This window comes from Triticum dicoccoides, chromosome 7B (genome assembly GCF_002162155.2).
Source record: "Triticum dicoccoides isolate Atlit2015 ecotype Zavitan chromosome 7B, WEW_v2.0, whole genome shotgun sequence".
Taxonomy (NCBI): domain Eukaryota; kingdom Viridiplantae; phylum Streptophyta; class Magnoliopsida; order Poales; family Poaceae; genus Triticum; species Triticum dicoccoides.
Window position 1 is genome coordinate 438726754 of NC_041393.1, and position 19766 is coordinate 438746519.

The 19766-nt window shown below is 49.6% G+C and overlaps 1 protein-coding gene across 1 annotated transcript; it reads left to right on the forward strand.

Moving 5' to 3' along the window:
* Positions 1 to 12920: 12920 nt before the first annotated feature.
* On the forward strand, positions 12921 to 19145 carry LOC119338968 (probable F-box protein At1g65740). The gene is made up of 4 exons (XM_037611165.1): positions 12921 to 13228; positions 13720 to 13877; positions 17078 to 17109; positions 18453 to 19145. Exons 1-4 carry the CDS (start codon positions 12921 to 12923, stop codon positions 19143 to 19145), a joined length of 1191 nt encoding a protein of 396 aa, XP_037467062.1.
* The last annotated feature ends 621 nt before the right edge of the window (positions 19146 to 19766 follow it).

Sequence of the window (19766 nt, forward strand, 5' to 3'; positions counted from 1 at the left end):
TGCGGGAGAGGAGGAGGTGTCACGGGAGGGAGGGAGGCGCCAGGGCTTCAGGTGCGGCGGCCCTTCCCTCCCCTCCCTTTATATAGGGGCAAGGGAGAGGGGGGAGGCGCAGCCTTGCCCCTTCCTCCAAGGAAGGGGTGCGGCCAAGGGGGGGAGGAGTCCATCCTCCCCAAGGCACCTCGGAGGTGCCTTCCCCCTTGAGGACTCTCCCCTTTTTCTTATATCTTGGCGCATGGGCCTCTTGGGGCTGGTGCCCTTGGCCCATATAGGCCAAGGCGCACCCCCTACAGCCCATGTGGCCCCCCGGGGCAGGTGGACCCCCCCCCGGTGGACCCCCGGACCCCTTTCGGCACTCCCGGTACAATACCGATAAAGTGCGAAACTTTTCCGGTGACCAAAATAAGACTTCCCATATATAAATCTTTACCTCCGGACCATTCCGGAACTCCTCGTGACGTCCGGGATCTCATCCGGGACTCCGAACAACATTCGGTAACCACATACAAACTTCCTTTATAACCCTAGCGTCATCGAACCTTAAGTGTGTAGACCCTACGGGTTCGGGAACCATGCAGACATGACCGAGACAACTCTCCGGCCAATAACCAACAGCGGGATCTGGATACCCATGTTGGCTCCCACATGTTCCACGATGATCTCACCGGATGAACCACGATGTCAAGGACTCAATCAATCCCGTATACAATTCCCTTTGTCTAATGGTATTGTACTTGCCCGAGATTCGATCGTCGGTATACCGATACCTTGTTCAATCTCATTACCGGCAAGTCTCTTTACTCGTTCCGTAACACATAATCCCGTGATCAACCCCTTGGTCACATTGTGCACATTATGATGATGTCCTACCGAGTGGGCCCAGAGATACCTCTCCGTCACACGGAGTGACAAATCCCAGTCTCGATTCGTGCCAACCCAACAGACACTTTCGGAGATACCTGTAGTGCACCTTTATAGCCACCCAGTTACGTTGTGATGTTTGATACACCCAAAGCATTCCTACGGTATCCGGGAGTTGCACAATCTCATGGTCAAAGGAAATGATACTTGACATTAGAAAAGCTTTAGCATACGAACTACGATCTTTGTGCTAGGCTTAGGATTGGGTCTTGTCCATCACATCATTCTCCTAATGATGTGATCCCGTTATCAACGACATCCAATGTCCATAGTTAGGAAACCGTAACCATCTATTGATCAACGAGCTAGTCAATAGAGGCTTGCTAGGGACATGGTGTTGTCTATGTATCCACACATGTATCTGAGTTTCCTTTCAATACAATTATAGCATGGATAATAAACGATTATCATGAACAAGGAAATATAATAATAACTAATTTATTATTGCCTCTAGGGCATATTTCCAACTGTCTCCCACTTGCACTAGAGTCAATAATCTAGTTCACATCGCCATGTGATCAACACTGATAGGTCACATCGCCATGTGACCAACATCCAAAGAGTTTACTAGTGTCTTAAACTAGTTCACATCACCATGTTATTAAGTCTCAATGAGTTCTTGGGTTTGATCATGTTTTGCTTGCAAGAGAAGTTTTAGTCAACGGGTCTGCAACATTTAGATCCGTATGTACTTTGCAAATCTCTAAGTCATATTGTAAATGCTGCTTCTACGCTCCACTTGAAGCTATTCCAAATGGTTGCTCCACTATACGTATTCGGTTTGCTACTCAGAGTCATTCGGATAGGTGTTAAAGCTTGCATCGACGTAACCCTTTACGCCGAGCTCTTTATCACCTCCATAATCGAGAAACATGTCCTTATTTACTCCAAGGACAATTTTTGACCGCTGTCCAATGATCCCCATTCCTGGATCATTCTTGTACCCCTTGACTGACTCATGGCAAGGCACACTTCCGGTGCGGTACACAGCATAGCATACTATAGAGCCTACGTCTGAAGCATAGGGGACGACCTTTGTCTTTTCTCTCTCTTCTGCCGTGGTCGAGCTTTAAGTCTTAACTTCATACCTTACAACTCAGCCAAGAACTCCTTCTTTGACTGATCCATGTTTAACACCTTCAAGATCATGTCAAGGTATATGCTCATTTGAAAGCACCATTAAGCGTTTTTGATCTATCCTTATAGATCTTGATGCTCAATGTTCAAGTAGCTTAATCCAGGTTTTCCCTTGAAAAACACTTTTCAAATAACCCTATATGCTTTCTAGAAACTCTACATCATTTCTGATCATCAATATGTCAATGACATATACTCATCAGAAATTCTATAGTGCTCCCACTCACTTCTTTGGAAATACAAGTTTCTCATAAACTTTGTATAAACCCAAAATCTTTGATTATCTCATCAAAGCGCACATTCCAACTCTGAGATGCTTACTCCAGTCCTTAGAAGGATCGCTGGTGCTAGCATACCTTTTAGCATCCTTAGGATCGACAAAACCTTTCTAATTGTATCACATACAACCTTTCCTTACGAAAACTGGTAAGGAAACTCGTTTTGACATCCACCTGCTAGATTTCATTAATGCAGGTAATGCTAACATGATTCCAACGGACTTAAGCATCGCTACGGATGAGAAAATCTCATCGTAGTCAACTCCTTGAACTTGTGAAAAACTCTTCGCCACAAGTCGAGCTTCATAGACGGTCACATTACTGTCCACGTCCGTCTACTTCTTAAAGATCCATTTATCTCAATGGCTTGCCGATCATCGGGCAAGTCCACCAAAGTCCATGCTTTGTTCTAATACATGGATCCTATCTCGGATTTCATGGCTTCTAACCATTTGTCGGAATTTGGGCCCACCATCGCTTCTCCATAGCTCGTAGGTTCATTGTTGTCTAGCAACATGACCTTCAAGACAGGATTACTGTACCACTCTGAAGTAGTACGCATCCTTGTCACCCTACGAGGTACGGTAGTGACTTGATCCGAAACTTCATGATCACTATCATAAGCTTCCACTTCAATTGGTGTAGGTGCCATAGGAACAACTTCCTGTGCCCTGATACACACTGGTTGAAGTGATGGTTCAATAACCTCATCAAGTCTCCACCATCCTCCCACTCAACTTTTCGAGACGAACTTTTCCTCGAGAAAGGACCCGATTCAAGAAACAATCCCTATTGCTTTCGGATCTGAATTAGGAGGTATACCCAACTATTTTGGGTGTCCTATGAAGATGCATTTTATCCGCTTTGGGTTCGAGCTTATCAACCTGAAACTTTTTCACATAAGCGTCGCAGCCCCAAACCTTTAAGAAACTTAGGTTTCTCCAAACCACAGTTCAAACGGTGTCGTCTCAACAGAATTACGTGGTGCCCTATTAAAGTGAGTGCGGTTGTCTCTAATGCCTAACCCATGAACGATAGTGGTAATTTGATAAGAGACATCATGGTATGCACCATATCCAATAGGGTGCAACTATGATGTTCGGACACACCATCACACTATGGTGTTCCAAGCGGTATTAATTGTGAAACAATTTCCACAATGTCTTAATTGTGTGCCAAAGCTCGTAACTCAGATACTCATCTCTATGATCATATCATAGACATTTTATCCTCTTGTCACGATGATCTTCAACTTCACTTTGAGATTACTTGAACCATTCAATAATTCAGACTTGTGTTTCATCAAGTAAATATACTTAGTATCTACTCAAATCATCCGTGAAGTAAGAACATAACGATATCCACTGCGTGCCTTAGCACTCAGTGGACTGCACACATCAAATGTATTACTTCCAACAAGTTACTTTCTTGTTCCATCTTACTGAAACTGAGGTTTTTCAGTCATCTTGCCCATGTGGTATGATTTGCATATCTCAAGTGATTCAAAATCAAGTGAGTCCAAACGATCCATCTGCATGGAGTTTCTTCATGCATATACACCAATATACATGGTTCGCATGTCTCAAACTATTCAAAAACGAGTGAGTCCAAAGATCCATCAACATGGAGCTTCTTCATGCGTATTATACCAATATAACTTACATGGCAGTGCCACAAGTAAGTGGTACTATCATTACTATCTTATATCTTTTGGCATGAAAATGTGCATCACTACGATCGAGATTCAATAAACCATTCCTTTAGGTGCAAGACCATTGAAGGTGTTATTCAAATAAATAGAGTAACCATTATTCTCCTTAAATGAATAACCATATTGCGATAGACATAATCCAATCATGTCTATGCTCAACGCAAACACCAAATGACAATTATTCAGGTTTAATACTAATCTTGATGGTAGAGGGAGCGTGCGATGTTTGATCACATCAAACTTGGAAACACTTCCAACACATATCGTCAGCTCACCTTTAGCTAGTCTCCGTTTATTTCGTAGCCTTTTATTTCGAGTTACTAACACTTAGCAACCGAACCGGTATCCAATACCCTGGTGCTACTAGGAGTACTAGTAAAGTACACATTAACATAATGTATATCCAATATACTTCTATCGACCTTGCCAGCCTTCTCATCTACCAAGTATCTAGGGTGATTCTGCTCCAGTGGTTGTTCTCTTTATTATAGAAGCACTGAGTCTCGGGTTTGGGTTCAACCTCGGGTTTCTTCACTAGAGTAGCAGCTGATTTTGCCATTTCATGAAGTATCCCTTCTTGCCCTTGCCCTTCTTGTAACTAGTGGTTTCACCAACCATCAACAATTGACGCTCCTTCTTGATTTCTACTTTCGTGGTGTCAAACATCGTGAATACCTCAAGGATCATCATATCTATCCCTGACATGTTATAGTTCATCACGAAGCTCTAGCAGCTTGGTGGCAATGACTTTGGAGAAACATCACTATCTCATCTGGAAGATCAACTCCCACTTGATTCAAGTGATTGTTTCACTCAGACAATCTGAGCACAAGCTCAACGATTGAGATTTTCTCCCTTAGTTTGCAGGCTAAGAAAATCGTCGGAGGTCTTATACCTCTTGACGTGGGCACGAGCCTGAAATCCCAATTTCAGCCCTCGAAACATCTCATATGTTCCGCGATGTTTCAAAAACGTCTTTGGTGCCTCAACTCTAAACCGTTTAACTGAACTATCACGTAGTTATCAAAACGTGTATGTACGATGTTCGCAACATCCACAAACGACGTTTGGGGTTCAGCACACTGAGCGGTGCATTAAGGACATAAGCTTTCTACTGTCCGCATAATCGCTACTATCAACTTTCAACTATATTTTCTCTAGGAACATATCTAAACAGTGGAACTAAAGCGCGAGCTTACGACATAATTTGCAAAGATCTTTTGACTATGTTCAGGATAATTAAGTTCATCTCATGAACTCCCACTCAGATAGACATCCCTCTAGTCATCTAAGTGATTACATGATCCGAGTCAACTAGGCCGTGTCCGATCATCACGTGAGACGGACTAGTCATCATCGGTGAACATCTTCATGTTGATCGTATCTACTATACGACTCATGCTCGACCTTTCGGTCTCTTGTGTTCCGAGGCCATGTCTGTACATGCTAGGCTCGTCAAGTCAACCTAAGTGTTTTGCGTGTGTAAATCTGTCTTACACCCGTTGTATGTGAACGTAAGAATCCATCACACCCGATCATCACGTGGTGCTTAGAAGCGACGAACTTTAGCAACGGTGCACAGTTAGGGGAGAACACTTCTTGAAATTGTTGTAAGGGATCATCTTATTTACTACCGTCGTTCTAAGTAAACAAGATGCATAAACATAATAAACATCACATGCAATTATATAGTAGTGACATGATATGGCCAATATCATATAGCTCCATTGATTTCCATCTTCGGGGCTCCATGATCATCATCGTCACCGGCATGACACCATGATCTCCATCATCGTGTCTTCATGAAGTTGTCTCGCCAACTATTACTTCTACTACTATGGCTACCGGTTAGCAATAAAGTAAAGTAATTACATGGCGTTGTTCAATAACACGCAGGTCATACAATAAATAAATACAACTCCTATGGCTCCTGCCGGTTGTCATACTCATCGACATGCAAGTCGTGATTCCTATTACAAGAACATGATCAATCTCATACATCACGTATCATTCATCACATTTTTCTTGGCCATATCACATCACATATCAGTTGACAACATCAAAAATAACCCAAGAATATTGTGTTATTCTTTTCAAACAGAAAAAAGCATGCTCTGCATAATATACCTGGGGTAAGTCTCGTCTTCCTCCATTACCCTGCCAAGGGAAACACCAAAAAAAACTTCTAGACCGTCAGAATGAAGCTTCTCCATTACCGAGCCGAGCTACACTGTCATGCACGACATAACTTTAATTTGGCATGTATTATCTGAAAGTCAAACTTACGTATACGCATCTCCTGTAATATTTAAACAAAAAGAAATTAGTATCCTTTAATTGTCATAAGAACACGTATATAAAAAGTTGTCTGCAGCCAGAGAGAACTAAGAATTATATCCAAAGAATAATTTTGCAATTTGTCAACAATCTCATGAATCATAAAGAAGGATCAACAGCTATACGTACAAAATAAATTGGATTGGCTATAAAAGCATCCAACATGAAACTAAATGTGCCTGAAATTGGCCCGCGCCATCCAGCGCCGTGCGGGGGAGGAAGAGGCCCCGCCGCTGCCCGATCTGGCCGGGCTTTGCCCGCCAGCACGCTGGGGCGGCGGCGAGGGGAGGGAGAATCGAGGAGGGGGCCGCGCCCCGCGGGCTAGGGTTTCCCCCCCGGCGGCACTCGCGGAGCGGCCAGGGAGGGGAGGGGAGGAGAGGGAGCACACAATATCGCATTCCAACCAGGATCTTATTATCGGTTGGAAATTCTTGTAATACAGTCTTGACTGAATGAAGTTATCATGGCTCTACTTTTGGTAGATTACTGATTCCTTCTACAAGATAGCATGTGACTATATAGCTTGATGGTTCAACAAATGATACCGACCAAGCTAATTAATGCAGAAACTACATCAAATTTTCTCAAGAGAACTGGACCCAAGTACACCATATAGGAAATCAAAGGTAAACTCTATATGACCAGAAATAACCGATGGAAGAATTTCCATCTAATTCAGCCACACACACCACTTACCAAAGACCTGAAATAAAAGCATGCTAGAAACCTACTTATAACTGCAATGAAATGCACATGTACTGAAACTATGTACCAAATTTACATGCACATTTATTCTCTGGACATATCATTCTACTCCCTCTGTTTCTAAATATAACTCTTTTTAGATATTTCAACACATGCTACATACAGATGTATATAGACATATTTTAGAGTGTAGATTCACTCATTTTGCTTCGTATGTTTCCATAAGACTTATATTTAGGAATATAAAAAGACTTATATTTAGGAATGGAGGGAGTAGTTTCCATAAGAAAAAGGTAAGTTAGCCTAAGAATACTGCACCATGACCAAATTTTGTCGGAATAATTTTTATTTCAACCTATCAAGTTACTTTCCTCTTGCATTGATGAACGCAAATATCACATGGATGGCCCGCGGACACAGCGTATCTGCACAGGCGCTCCGCATCACACCAAGCCCAACACAACACGAGACACCCTGGAATGAACAGAGGAATCTAATGGAGAATCAGCGAATATGATACCCCAAGATCTTACCCGACATATCAAAGGCCACCACGGAACCAACATCATCCAAGCGAACATGAAAGCCATCATCCTCAATGCTCCTTTATTTTGCAGGACGGGTTTTGACACATCATCGGGTGTCTCTGCAAACAGAACAAGACCAGGATCAACACATCACACCACATGCCTCAAAATTTGGAACAAGCAAATCTAATTCAAACAGAAAAGAATGAGGGCCATCTTATGCTAACTATTCTAAAACAAGTCATCATTTGAAAACAGGTAAACTTCTTATGGTGCATCACGTCATGTTGACTTCAATTTGACAGTAAATAGGAACATAAATAAAAAAAATGTGAGGGCACAAGAGAGATATTTGGAATATCTAAAAAGACTTATATTTAGGAATGGAGGGAGTATTTGTATCTGAGTTTCCTTTCAATACAATTATAGCATGGATAATAAACGATTATCATGAACAAGGAAATATAATAATAACTAATTTATTATTGCCTCTAGGGTATATTTCCAACAGGGGGGTCATCGCTGACCATGGCCAGAGCCAGGTAAGGTCCCACTCTGCATCCAGTAACGTCCATGACGCCGTCTGGTATTACACGAAAGCTAAAGAAATGCGTAAGAAACAATACTAAGTTCAGCAAAACGGAGCTAAAACACTAATTCGTAGGTCCTGCTTTACACAAAAGCGTAAAAAGGTGAGGCAACATACATATAAACTTGCATGTAAATATGTGTATAAGAAAGATTGGATTTGTAACTGTCTAGAGTGGTTCGACCTTTTTTTAATCACCTCTTTCCTTTTGTTTCTAGTTAGTCCTCAAATCCATTTATACAACTTGTACCCAAAGCATTTATACATCTTGTACGAAATATTAGAAGGCTAGATCTTCTACCAGTTCTATATGGAATTTTGCAAGACATGGAGCTCAGAATAGATTGCAGCAAGAATAGGATATGCAATTAGGCATTTAGATAGTAGAGTTGTTATTGAATCAGCTGTGATACTCACTACTCAGAACCTAAATAACTGCAGTAACTGATCCTAGCTAGGCTAGAGTTTTCAAATAAATATCTTATTATTAAAAACTAAAGCCTTCTCCAATAATTGCAGTAACTTGGTCATCACAACCACATTCTTAAATCAGATACATACTTTTAAGGTTGATTTAACTACGATGATGCAGTGGACACTCCGCACTTAACAACACAAGTTAAGCATAGGAAATTAAACAACCCGGTTACTTGACATGCAGCGAGAGAAAAGTAAATTCACCAGTGGAACGAAGGAGAAACTTTGGACCATAAATAAGAAAGAACAAACATATACCTTAATTCCATGGGTTCAACTCGTCGTCACCTTCCTTCGGAGATGACAGATCGAGGTGGGGATTGGTGGCCATGGCGGCAAACATGACCGAGGAGGCGTGACACGAGCAGAGCAGCGAGCAGCACGGGTAAGTCAGTGGTGGTAGCAACGTGACCTCTTACGTCGGTGGCAGTGATCCCGTACCGTGGAGGCGACTCCGTACGTTGGTGGCGCGAGATCGCACGAGATCCGGCTGTGAGATCGGCGACGGCGGCTGTGAGATCGCATGAGATCGGGCTGTGAGATCGGGCTGCGTCGGGCCGACGGAGCAGTAGGGGCGGCGCCGGAGCGTGAGGGGAGGGAAGGAGAGAGGCCGCATCAGGAGGGGGGATCGAGAGGATCGGCGGCGCTGTGTGCCTGTGTCCTTGAGGGGATCGATAGGGGTTTTTTGTGGGGTGTTTTTTTGCCTGCGTGCGTGGGGTGGAGAGGAAGACGAAAAAACCCAGACGAAAGTAGTGGGACTATTCAACCAAGTCATCCATTAGAAGTACTAGAAGAACGCATGTGCGTTGCAATGGGGCCACATTAACTTTAAGAGTTCAATACTACGACATTGGCGGTCTTTTTTACCATAAAATCCTCACACACACACTCTCTCCCCCTTCCTCTTCCTCACTCTCCCCCCTCTCTCTAACACACACACATAACCTATTCTCCCCGCCAATAAGACTTACTCGGCAATAATGTGTGGATTTGTGGTGAGCTTGACTGAACTAATGGATAGTGTAATATATTCCCCAATCATTTAACAATGAAATTTCAGAAATGGAAAGATTATGTAACACCTCAAGTCGTTAGCTACAGTGACCTCCCCCTAATGATGCCATGTCATCAGGCTTGCTAAGCCAAACTGCCACTTGATAAAAATCAAAGCCCAATTCAAATTTAAAATAAAGTCAAATAAATTATTTTGTCAAACAGTAAAACTAAAATGTTCACCATATTCTATAAATTCCACTGATCTTTGACATGTTGAGCCCAACATTATTTGACCCAAAAAATAAATCTTGTCAAATTAATAAGAGGTCCAACAGTAGTTAAAATAACCAATTAAATATAAACCTAATTTTATGTATTTCCTTTTGGCCCCAAACTTTTTGTGCCACCTAAAAATATTGTACTCGAATTGTGTGCATAGTTTCACAATTAACAAAATCCATTTAGTTGATATAAGAATAAATAGAAAATGGTGTTAAAAAGGAGAAACGGATTAGAATACATTAAAAATCAAAAGGACGATGAAAAATGAGATTCCCCCTACCCCGGGCCTTGCCACCGAACCGGCCCAGTGGTCCAGTCCCCGCACGGTCGTCTTCTCCTGTTCCCCGAGCCCGTCGCTACAGAGCCGGGCTCCCGCCCGACCACCTCGCCGACATCGAAGGGGAATGGATAAGGGTGACGCCCTGCCCCCATGGCCTCACTCCTCCTCGACGCCCCCTCCCAGATCCACTTCTCCTCCTCGCTCGCTCGATCCCGGTGATCTGGACGAAGTCGGATGCCACGACCACCATGACCAACCCCGTCCACACAACCACTGCCCTCCCTGCTGGCTAGGAGCTTGTCGAGGAGCTCCGAATGTGCCTTCGCTACTTCATCTGGGCCAATGAGATCAAGTCCAGCACCTCCAGATCGACGTCGTTGTCGTCTTCCTCAACCTTCGGCCACCTCGACATTGTCGTTCGATCCGCGCCGCCCCGAGCTCCCCTGTCTTTCCCTAGGGTGACATTGACACCGCCGTGATCTCCTCTTGCCTTTCCCCAGTTTCCCCTCTTGTTTGCTCTCGTTAGGTATTTCGCTGTGGTCGAGAACCGCCGTCCGCCATGGCCATTGCAGGGGTAGCCACTGAGCTCCTCGGATTGACCCCGTGGCACATGCCCGCTCCTATGCGCGCCCATGCCCGAGCCTTCAGCTCTTCTTCCGCGCCCGCGGGGCCACTCCCTCTCTGGCTCTCCATGCCCACGCATGTGCCACACCGCATTCGTAGCGCCCGCCGTTGCCATCACGCTCGCCACAGCCACCGCACCACTGTGCCCCGCGCGACGCACGCCCTGGCCGCGCATCACACTCTCTCTGGTTGCGCTCGTCCCGTCTGCTGCTGCCTATCCCTTCGCTGGCCCCACTGTCGCGCCTCTGCATCGCGCTGCCTCCTGTCGCGGCCATCTTCTGTCGTCCGCCCCCTCAGCCACGCCGGCCGCATCTCTGCCCTCTAACGTCGGCCGCTTGCCTCGCCTGCTGCGTGCTTCTTCCTGCTGCTATGCGCTGCTCTACCACTGGTACGCTGTTGTGCCATGCCCTCGACACTGCCGTGGAAAAACGTGGCAGAGGGATTGTCAATGGAGTACAAGGAGGAGGCGGCGAAGAAGGTGTGGAGAGGCAAGAGGTCTAGGGTGGCGTCGACTGGCTGTGGTGGAGGTAATTATGCGAGAAGGAGCCGGAGCGGAAGGAGAGGTCACAATTGGCAAGAATCGCAAAAAAATCATAACCCGGAGATCTCATTCCAAAAAAATGCTAATATCGATGGAGGGGTGATTTCCTTCAATAGGTGGAAAACATAGGAAATATTGGATGTTATCAAGGAAAGGTAAAAATTTAGGAAAGTTAGGATTTTGAACTGATTTCTATGTGAATGGGATTTTATTGTTTGGTAACATGATATCAGTACCTGCCCGTTTGTGACGTGTTTGATTAGGAAAGTTTGCAAATGTTAAGAAACTATTTATTGGGAGGAAAGTTTGTGACGTGTCTGTTATTTGTTTCCTAAAACAAATTTCACTAATGAAAGAAATCGATTGATTTTTTTTCGTGAATACGCAGAGGATGCGTATCTGTGCATTGATAGAAGATGAGTCATACAGCAAGGGGTTACAGAAGCTCACTAAGCCATGTACACACGGGGGCATGGAAGTGAACTAGGAGCAGAACAGACCTGGGGGTGCTCAGCCCCACTAGCCTACAAAGCTATCTCTCGGGGATTATGTTGTGCAGTCCAATGGCGCCAGCCTTGGCCCATATGCGCGTCTCATCCCTGATGATGTCGGAGAGCCGGGAGGTTGAGGGCTGCTCGCCGTCAAATATGCAAGTGTTTCGGTGTTTCCAGATCCACCACGCGGCAAGGATGATCAGGGAAGCCATGCCCTTGCGAGCCGGGGAAGGTGAGCGGTTGCAGGACGTCTCCCACCAAGTGTAGAAGTCAGTGTCGCAGTCCGGGATGTCGGCCGTGGAGCGAACCCAGTTTAGGATCTCGTGCCAGATTTGTCGCGAGAAAGAGCAGCCTGCCAGGAGGTGTTGCATGGTCTCCTTCTCTTGGTCACAGAAGGCGCAGAGGTTCTCGTGTGGTAGGCCATGTCTAACGAGACGCTCGGCTGTCCAGCAATGGTCTTGTAGAGCCAGCCAGATGAAGAATTTCACGCGGAGAGGAGCCCACGGTTTCCAAGTTAGCTGCCAATGTGGGTCCTTGCAGGCACCATGGAAGAGCGCCTGGTAGCAGGAGCTAGCCGAGTAGATGGAGGAGGTGGTCCAGCGCCATCGCAGAGAGTCGGGCGATTGATTGATTTAGATAAGTTAGGAATTTAGATTCAAATCTATTATTTATTTCTTAAAAAATTGTTATTTGTTTCTAAGACAAATTGAACAAATAAAAGAAATCGACTGATATGAATAATTTAAGGAAGTTAGATCCGTGATTTGTTATACGTTAGGAAAGTCCTGGTTGTAATAAAGAATAAAGAGAAAAATAAACCGATGGACCAGGATGGAAGGGGGTGGTGGGAGGAGAGACGAAAAAACCCAATAAAAATAAATCATGAAGACTATTCACCAACTACTCCATTAGAAGCAGAGATCGACTCGAATTCTGTTCCGCCTATGAATTAACGATTGACTGGTACGCAGGGCTCATTTAAGCACAATCGCCTCGCCGGCATATCCATAATCCATCCATGGAGATGGAGCTGCCGTCTCCAGACTGGTCGGAGCTGCCGTCCGACGTCCTCGGGGTCGTAGTGGGAAAGCTCGAATTCCCGGACGTCTTCCGCTTCTCTGCGGTCTGCACCTCCTGGCATGCCAGCGGCCGCCGCGTACGTCGTGACGGCTACTACTCGCGCCCCCAGACGCCCTGTCTCCTCTACACCACAGCCTCCGACAGAAGCGGCGCCGCTGAGCTCTACAGCCTCACCGACAGGAAGGCGTACGCGGTGCGGTTGCCCGACCCACCCATCCAGGACCGCTACATCATCGGGTCGTCCCACGGCTGGCTCTGTTAGGGCTGCTGTCCACCGGTGGAGGCTGGCTTGATTTAGTCCCACCTCGCTTACGGGAGGAGGCCATGACCAACTTATAAGGGAGAGTATCCCTCCTCCTTTCAGTCTGGGCTTTTGGGATAAAGTGGGCTCTCTGCTGAATGTTGGCCCATGTGCGCATAAACGTCCAGAACTTAAGTAGAGTGTGGCTAGATCAAGTTGGACGCTAACATCTGGTATCAGAGCCAGCATCGCCATGCCTTCCTGAGGGGCTTCTCAGGGGGATGGGATGTTAGGGCTGCTGTCCACCGGTGGAGGCTGGCTTGGTTTAGTCCCACCTCGCTTACGGGAGGAGGCCCTGACCAACTTATAAGGGAGAGTATCCCTCCTCCTTTCAGTCCGGGCTTTTGGGATGAGGTGGGCTCTCTGCTGAATGTTGGCCCATGTGCGCATAAACATCCAGAACCTAAGTAGAGTGTGGCTAGATCAAGTTGGACGCTAACAGGCTCGTCACCGCCGACGCCCGCTCCGAACTCCACCTCCTCAACCCGGCCACCGGCGAGCAGCTACGGCTCCCGTCCATCACAACCATCGAGCAGGTGAGGCCACTCTTGGACGAAGCTGGTAACCTGGACAGGTACGAGCTTTTCCACTACGATGGCCGTCTCCGGAAGGAGAACTTGGCCACTTAGGTCATCTATCCCCTGGATTCCTTGATGTTAGAGATATATTTGGGTTACATGTATTTGGTAGTTTAGGATTCCTATCTTATCTCTAGGAGAGGCGTCTTGCCCTCCAAGTCTTGTACTCAATATATACTCGCCCTCAAGGCTCGATAATATATCCATCATATTCCGCAACAATTCCTCTCTCTCCCTACTAACATGGTATATTTCACAAGTCGATCCTAAACCCTAGCCGCCGCCGCTTCCGCACCTACGCGCCGCCCCCGGGGCGGTCGGCCTCCATGACCGCCGCCGGGGGCCGCGCCGCCCGTACCTAGGGTTCGTCCGCCGGCCGTGTTGGCCGGCTGCCCTAGAGAGTCTTTTTCCCGATCCTTCGATCCGGGTTTTCTCTCTCTTGCCGGTCACTTTGATCGGCGTCTATTTTTTGGTTTTCCGGTCTATGTGATCCGGTTTGCGTCGCCCGCCTCCGCCGTCGACCCCCGCGCCTCTACTCCGACATCGGCGTCGATTTCACCGGCTGCTTCGTCATCAACCGCGCGGCAAGGCTGGATGCGCCGCCCAAGGGACGCCTTCGTGCGTCGCTGCCGGCCGCTCGTCCGCGCGGTCTCCATCGCCGGTCTGTCTTCGTCGTCATCGCCCGGGACATCACCGACAATGTCGCCATCGACTCCGATCTGCGCGTCGTCCCCGCCATGGCGCATACAGCGGCGCCGTCGGTCTGATCAACTGATCACGCGCCTGTCTTCGCCAAGCACGTCCCCGAGCACGCGCCTACCGCCGATCGAGCCACAGGTTGCCATCGCGTCGTCCCTACGAACCGCTGTGTTGCCGCCCGAGGTCTTCCCATCGGCTGCCCCGACTCATGCGCCGCTACCGCCGACGCCCCTACGGGCGGTCGCGTCGCGGAACATGGTCCACGCTGCCGCCCCGAGATCCTCCCCCGGCTACCCCTGTGGCCGCCGCCGCCTCCGTGTCACCCCTTAGGGTTATCACGTCGCGGCACGCGGTCCACGCCGCCTCCCGACGGGCCATCGCCCTCGGCTAGTGGTTCTCCGCGCGGCTGCCCCGACCTGCGAGCCTCCGCTACACCGCCTCTTCGGGCTGTAAAGCTGCGGCATGCGGTCACCGCCGCCGCCCGAGGCCGTCCCCGCGGTTGCACCAACCTGCGAGCCGCCGCTACACCACCTCTTCGAGCTGTAGCACTGCGGAACGCGGTCCCCGCCGCCGCCTCGCGGTTGCCGCCGCCGCCCCGAGGTCTTCCCGCCGTCACCCAGGCCCGCTTGCCGCCGCTGCGTCGCCCTTTCGGGCCGTAACGCCGCGGCCCGCGGTCCACACCGCCGTCACCGCGCGTCGACCTCCCGTGGTATGCGCCGCACCGTCTTCCTTGGCGCGGGAACGCCATCGTCCGCGCCGGCCTTCGTCACGCTGTCAGGGTTCTTCGCCTACTTCGAGCACCGCCGCCGCACTCCTAACCTAGCCGCTGCCGCCGTCAGGCCGCCGCGGCGGCTCTTCTTTGGCCACCGCCGCGCATAAACGTCCAGAACCTAAGTAGAGTGTGGCTAGATCAAGTTGAATGCTAACATCTGGTATCAGAGCCAGCATCGCCATGCCTTCCTGAGGGGCTTCTCAGGGGGATGGGATGTTATGGCTGCTGTCCACCGGTGGAGGCTGGCTTGGTTTAGTCCCACCTCGCTTACGGAAGGAGGCCCTGACCAACTTATAAGGGAGAGTATCCCTCCTCCTTTCAGTCCGGGCTTTTGGGATGAAGTGGGCTCTCTGCTGAATGTTGGTCCATGTGCGCATAAACATCCAGAACCTAAGTAGAGTGTGGCTAGATCAAGTTGGACGCTAACAGGCTCGTCACCGCCGACGCCCGCTCCGAACTCCACCTCCTCAACCCGGCCACCGGCGAGAAGCTACGGCTCCCGTCCGTCACAACCATCGAGCAGGTGAGGCCACTCTTGGACGAAGCTGGTAACCTGGACAGGTACGAGCTTTTCCACTACGATGGCCGTCTCCGGAAGGAGAACTTGGCCACTTCGGTCATCTATCCCCTGGATTCCTTGATGTTAGAGATATATTTGGGTTACATGTATTTGGTAGTTTAGGATTCCTATCTTATCTCTAGGAGAGGCGTCTTGCCCTCCAAGTCTTGTACTCAATATATACTCGCGCTCGAGGCTCGATAATATATCCATCATATTCCACAACAATTCCTCTCTCTCCCTACTAACATGGTATCTATCGCAAGTCGATCCTAAACCCTAGCCGCCGCCGCTTCCGCACCTACGCGCCGCCCCCGGGGCGGTCGGCCTCCATGACCGCCGCCGGGGGCCGCGCCGCCCGTACCTAGGGTTCGTCCGCCGGCCGTGTTGGCCGGCTGCCCTAGAGAGTCTTTTTCCCGATCCTTCGATCCGGGTTTTCTCTCTCTCGCCGGTCACTTTGATCGGCGTCTATTTTTTGGTTTTCCGGTCTATGTGATCCGGTTTGCGTCGCCCGCCGCCGCCGTCGACCCCCGCGCCTCTACTCCGACATCGGCGTCGATTTCACCGGCTGCATCGTCATCAACCGCGCGGCAAGGCTGGATGCGCCGCCCAAGGGACGCCTTCGTGCGTCGCTGCCGGCCGCTCGTCCGCGCGGTCTCCATCGCCGGTCTGTCTTCGTCGTCATCGCCCGGGACATCACCGACAACATCGCCATCGACTCCGATCTGCGCGTCGTCCCCGCCATGGCGCATACAGCGGCGCCGTCGGTCTGATCAACTGATCACGCGCCTGTCTTCGCCAAGCACGTCCCCGAGCACGCGCCTACGACCGATCGAGCCACAGGTTGCCATCGCGTCGTCCCTACGGACCGCTGTGTTGCCGCCCGAGGTCTTCCCATCGGCTGCCCCGACTCATGCGCCGCTACCGCCGACGCCCCTACGGGCGGTCGCGTCGCGGAACATGGTCCACGCTGCCGCCCCGAGATCCTCCCACCGGCTACCCCTGTGGCCGCCGCCGCCTCCGTGTCACCCCTTAGGGTTATCACGTCGCGGCACGCGGTCCACGCCGCCTCCCGACGGGCCATCGCCCTCGGCTAGTGGTTCTCCGCGCGGCTGCCCCGACCTGCGAGCCTCCGCTACACCGCCTCTTCGGGCTGTAAAGCTGCGGCATGCGGTCACCGCCGCCGCCCGAGGCCGTCCCCGCGGTTGCACCGACCTGCGAGCCGCCGCTACACCACCTCTTCGAGCTGCAGCACTGCGGAACGCGGTCCCCGCCGCCGCCTCGCGGTTCCCGCCGCCGCCCCGAGGTCTTCCCGCCATCACCCAGGCCCGCTTGCCGCCGCTGCGTCGCCCTTTCGGGCCGTAGCGCCGCGGCCCGCGGTCCACGCCGCCGTCACCGCGCGTCGACCTCCCGTGGTATGCGCCGCGCCGTCTCCCTTGGCGCGGGAACGCCACCGTCCGCGCCGGTCTTCGTCACGCTGTCAGGGTTCTTCGCCTACTTCGAGCACCGCCGCCGCACTCCTAACCTAGCCGCCGCCGCCGTCAGGCCGCCGCGGCGGCTCTTCTTTGGCCACCGCCGCCGCTACCTTCGTAGCCGCCGCCGCCGCCGCCCGTCCACCCCCTTCATCTTCGTCCAAGCACCAGCCCATCGCCAGCGTCACCGTCATCTACCCCGACCACTTCGTCTACTCCGACCACCGTTGGTGACATCGGCCCTGCGCCGATAGACGCCGCAATTGTCGTCGAGTTCTTCTCTGCTGGCCCCTCCGACTTCTCCGACATGGTGAACAGCTCGTGCAGGTCCCTCGTCTACGCATGCCCGGTGCTGGCAACACCGATGCGTGCCTTCATCCACGACGTGTCCCCGGGCCTGGCAAGCCTGGTCGGCGCTTCGTCAACTTCGTCTTCGTCCGTCTACGCATGCCCGGTGCTGGCAACACCGGTGCGCGCCTTCGTCCACGGTGTGTCCCCGGACTTGGCAAACCCGTCGCAACGCGTCGTCAACAACATCTTCTTCCCGGCGCACCACTACTTCGACACCCTTGCGCCCATGCTAACTCGGCGCCCCCTTGCGCCCGCGGCTCCACGGCGACCCCCTCGACACCGACCACCTCGACTCGACATCGACCACGACATTCTTCGCACGGCTACCTCGACCACGGCTACACCATCCTACGCTCTCGGATACATCGACATCGGCACAAAGGGCTATCATCCGCTTGAGCAACTCGTCGGCTTCCTCTACAGTCAATGCGTCCGCGACGCGACACCGTCCACGACGCTCCCGCTAGGACTGCCGGGGAATGTCAGTCTGTCAGCTGCTATTCTCTCCAGTCTGACCGTCCGCGACGCTCATGTTGTTCGCAACGCTACCGCTATGACTGCGGGGGGATGTTAGAGATATATTTGGGTTACATGTATTTGGTAGTTTAGGATTCCTACCTTATCTCTAGGAGAGGTGTCTTGCCCTCCAAATCTTGTACTCAATATATACTCGCCCTCGAGGCTCGATAATATATCCATCATATTCCGCAACAATTCCTCTCTCCCTACTAACACTTGAGGCAGTTCTTCTACCTGAAAGCCATCGTCTCCTCCGACCCTTCGCGTGGGCGTGGGGACTACACGGTGATGCTGATGCACCACCCAGAGAACCAGCTCTCGTTTGCAAGAGCCGGCGACAAGCATTGGACCTGGGTCAAATTCGACAACAGCATATGGTTCGCCGACTGCATCTACCACGCCGGCGTGTTCTACGCGCAGACCTTCACCGGGGCCATTCACGCCATCGACGTCGGTCGCGACTCGTTCACCCATGGACTGATCCTGAAGAAATCCATCCCCAGGTTCTGCAACGTCTACATAGTGCGCACCCCGGAGGGTGACATCCTTCAGCTGCTGAGGATCACATCAACCGTTGAGAAGCGGGAGCGAACCGCCACGATTGAAGTTTACAAGGTTAACTTGGAGAAACAGGGTGTCGGGCCCATCGATAGCTTGGGGGACAATGCGGTTTTCATAGGGACCAGTTACTCGTCCTGCCTGCCCGTGAAGGATTATCCGCAGCTGATGCCAAACCACATATATTGCGATGACGACGATGAGTACTGGCTTCGTGAAAAAGATGGCTGCCGAGATGTTGGAGTGTACGATTTTGAAGAAGACCATGTGAACGATCTAGTATCTCCACAACCATGGCTTAATTGGCCGCCTCCAATTTGGATTACTCCAAGTTTTACAAAAATTGTGAAGGTAGGATAGGAATGCTAGCACCCATGTGTTCATTTCGGATTTGAATATCAAATATGCTTACTTATAACATTGCTCGCTTGTTTAGACCTCCTTTGGTTTGGAAGAATTTTATAGGATAGGATTCTTATAGGAATTTTTTCTTTGGAGTCCCTTCATACAAAAATATAAGACGTTTTTGCAGTTCAACTGAGCTGCAAGAACGTCTTTCGTATGGAGGGAGTAGAAAACATTTTGGGTATTTGGATGTAGCATAAATATATAAAATAAGAATTATTTTTTTGATACAACATGTATCATTTTAAGTATTTGTGTTGCACAAAAAAAATCCAATGTTTTACATACTGTAGAAGAATGTATTGTTGACCTGCAAAGTATGAAATTAATATTTTGTATTTTGTTTGGAAAACAAAAGGAGAAATTTGGTTGTATTGCTAGAGTCTTTGGTTTCTAGTATGCAAAGTTTACATCCTTTAAAATTAACCACAGTTTTATGCCATGAAATTAGGAGTACCAGGTTTTGCTCTCCATTTTTGTGAGGACTACTGAAAAGTCATTCTGTTGGAATTTAGTTCCTATTTCATAAATAACCATTTGGAGCAAACTATAAAGACGTCTTTTTCCCACTTGATA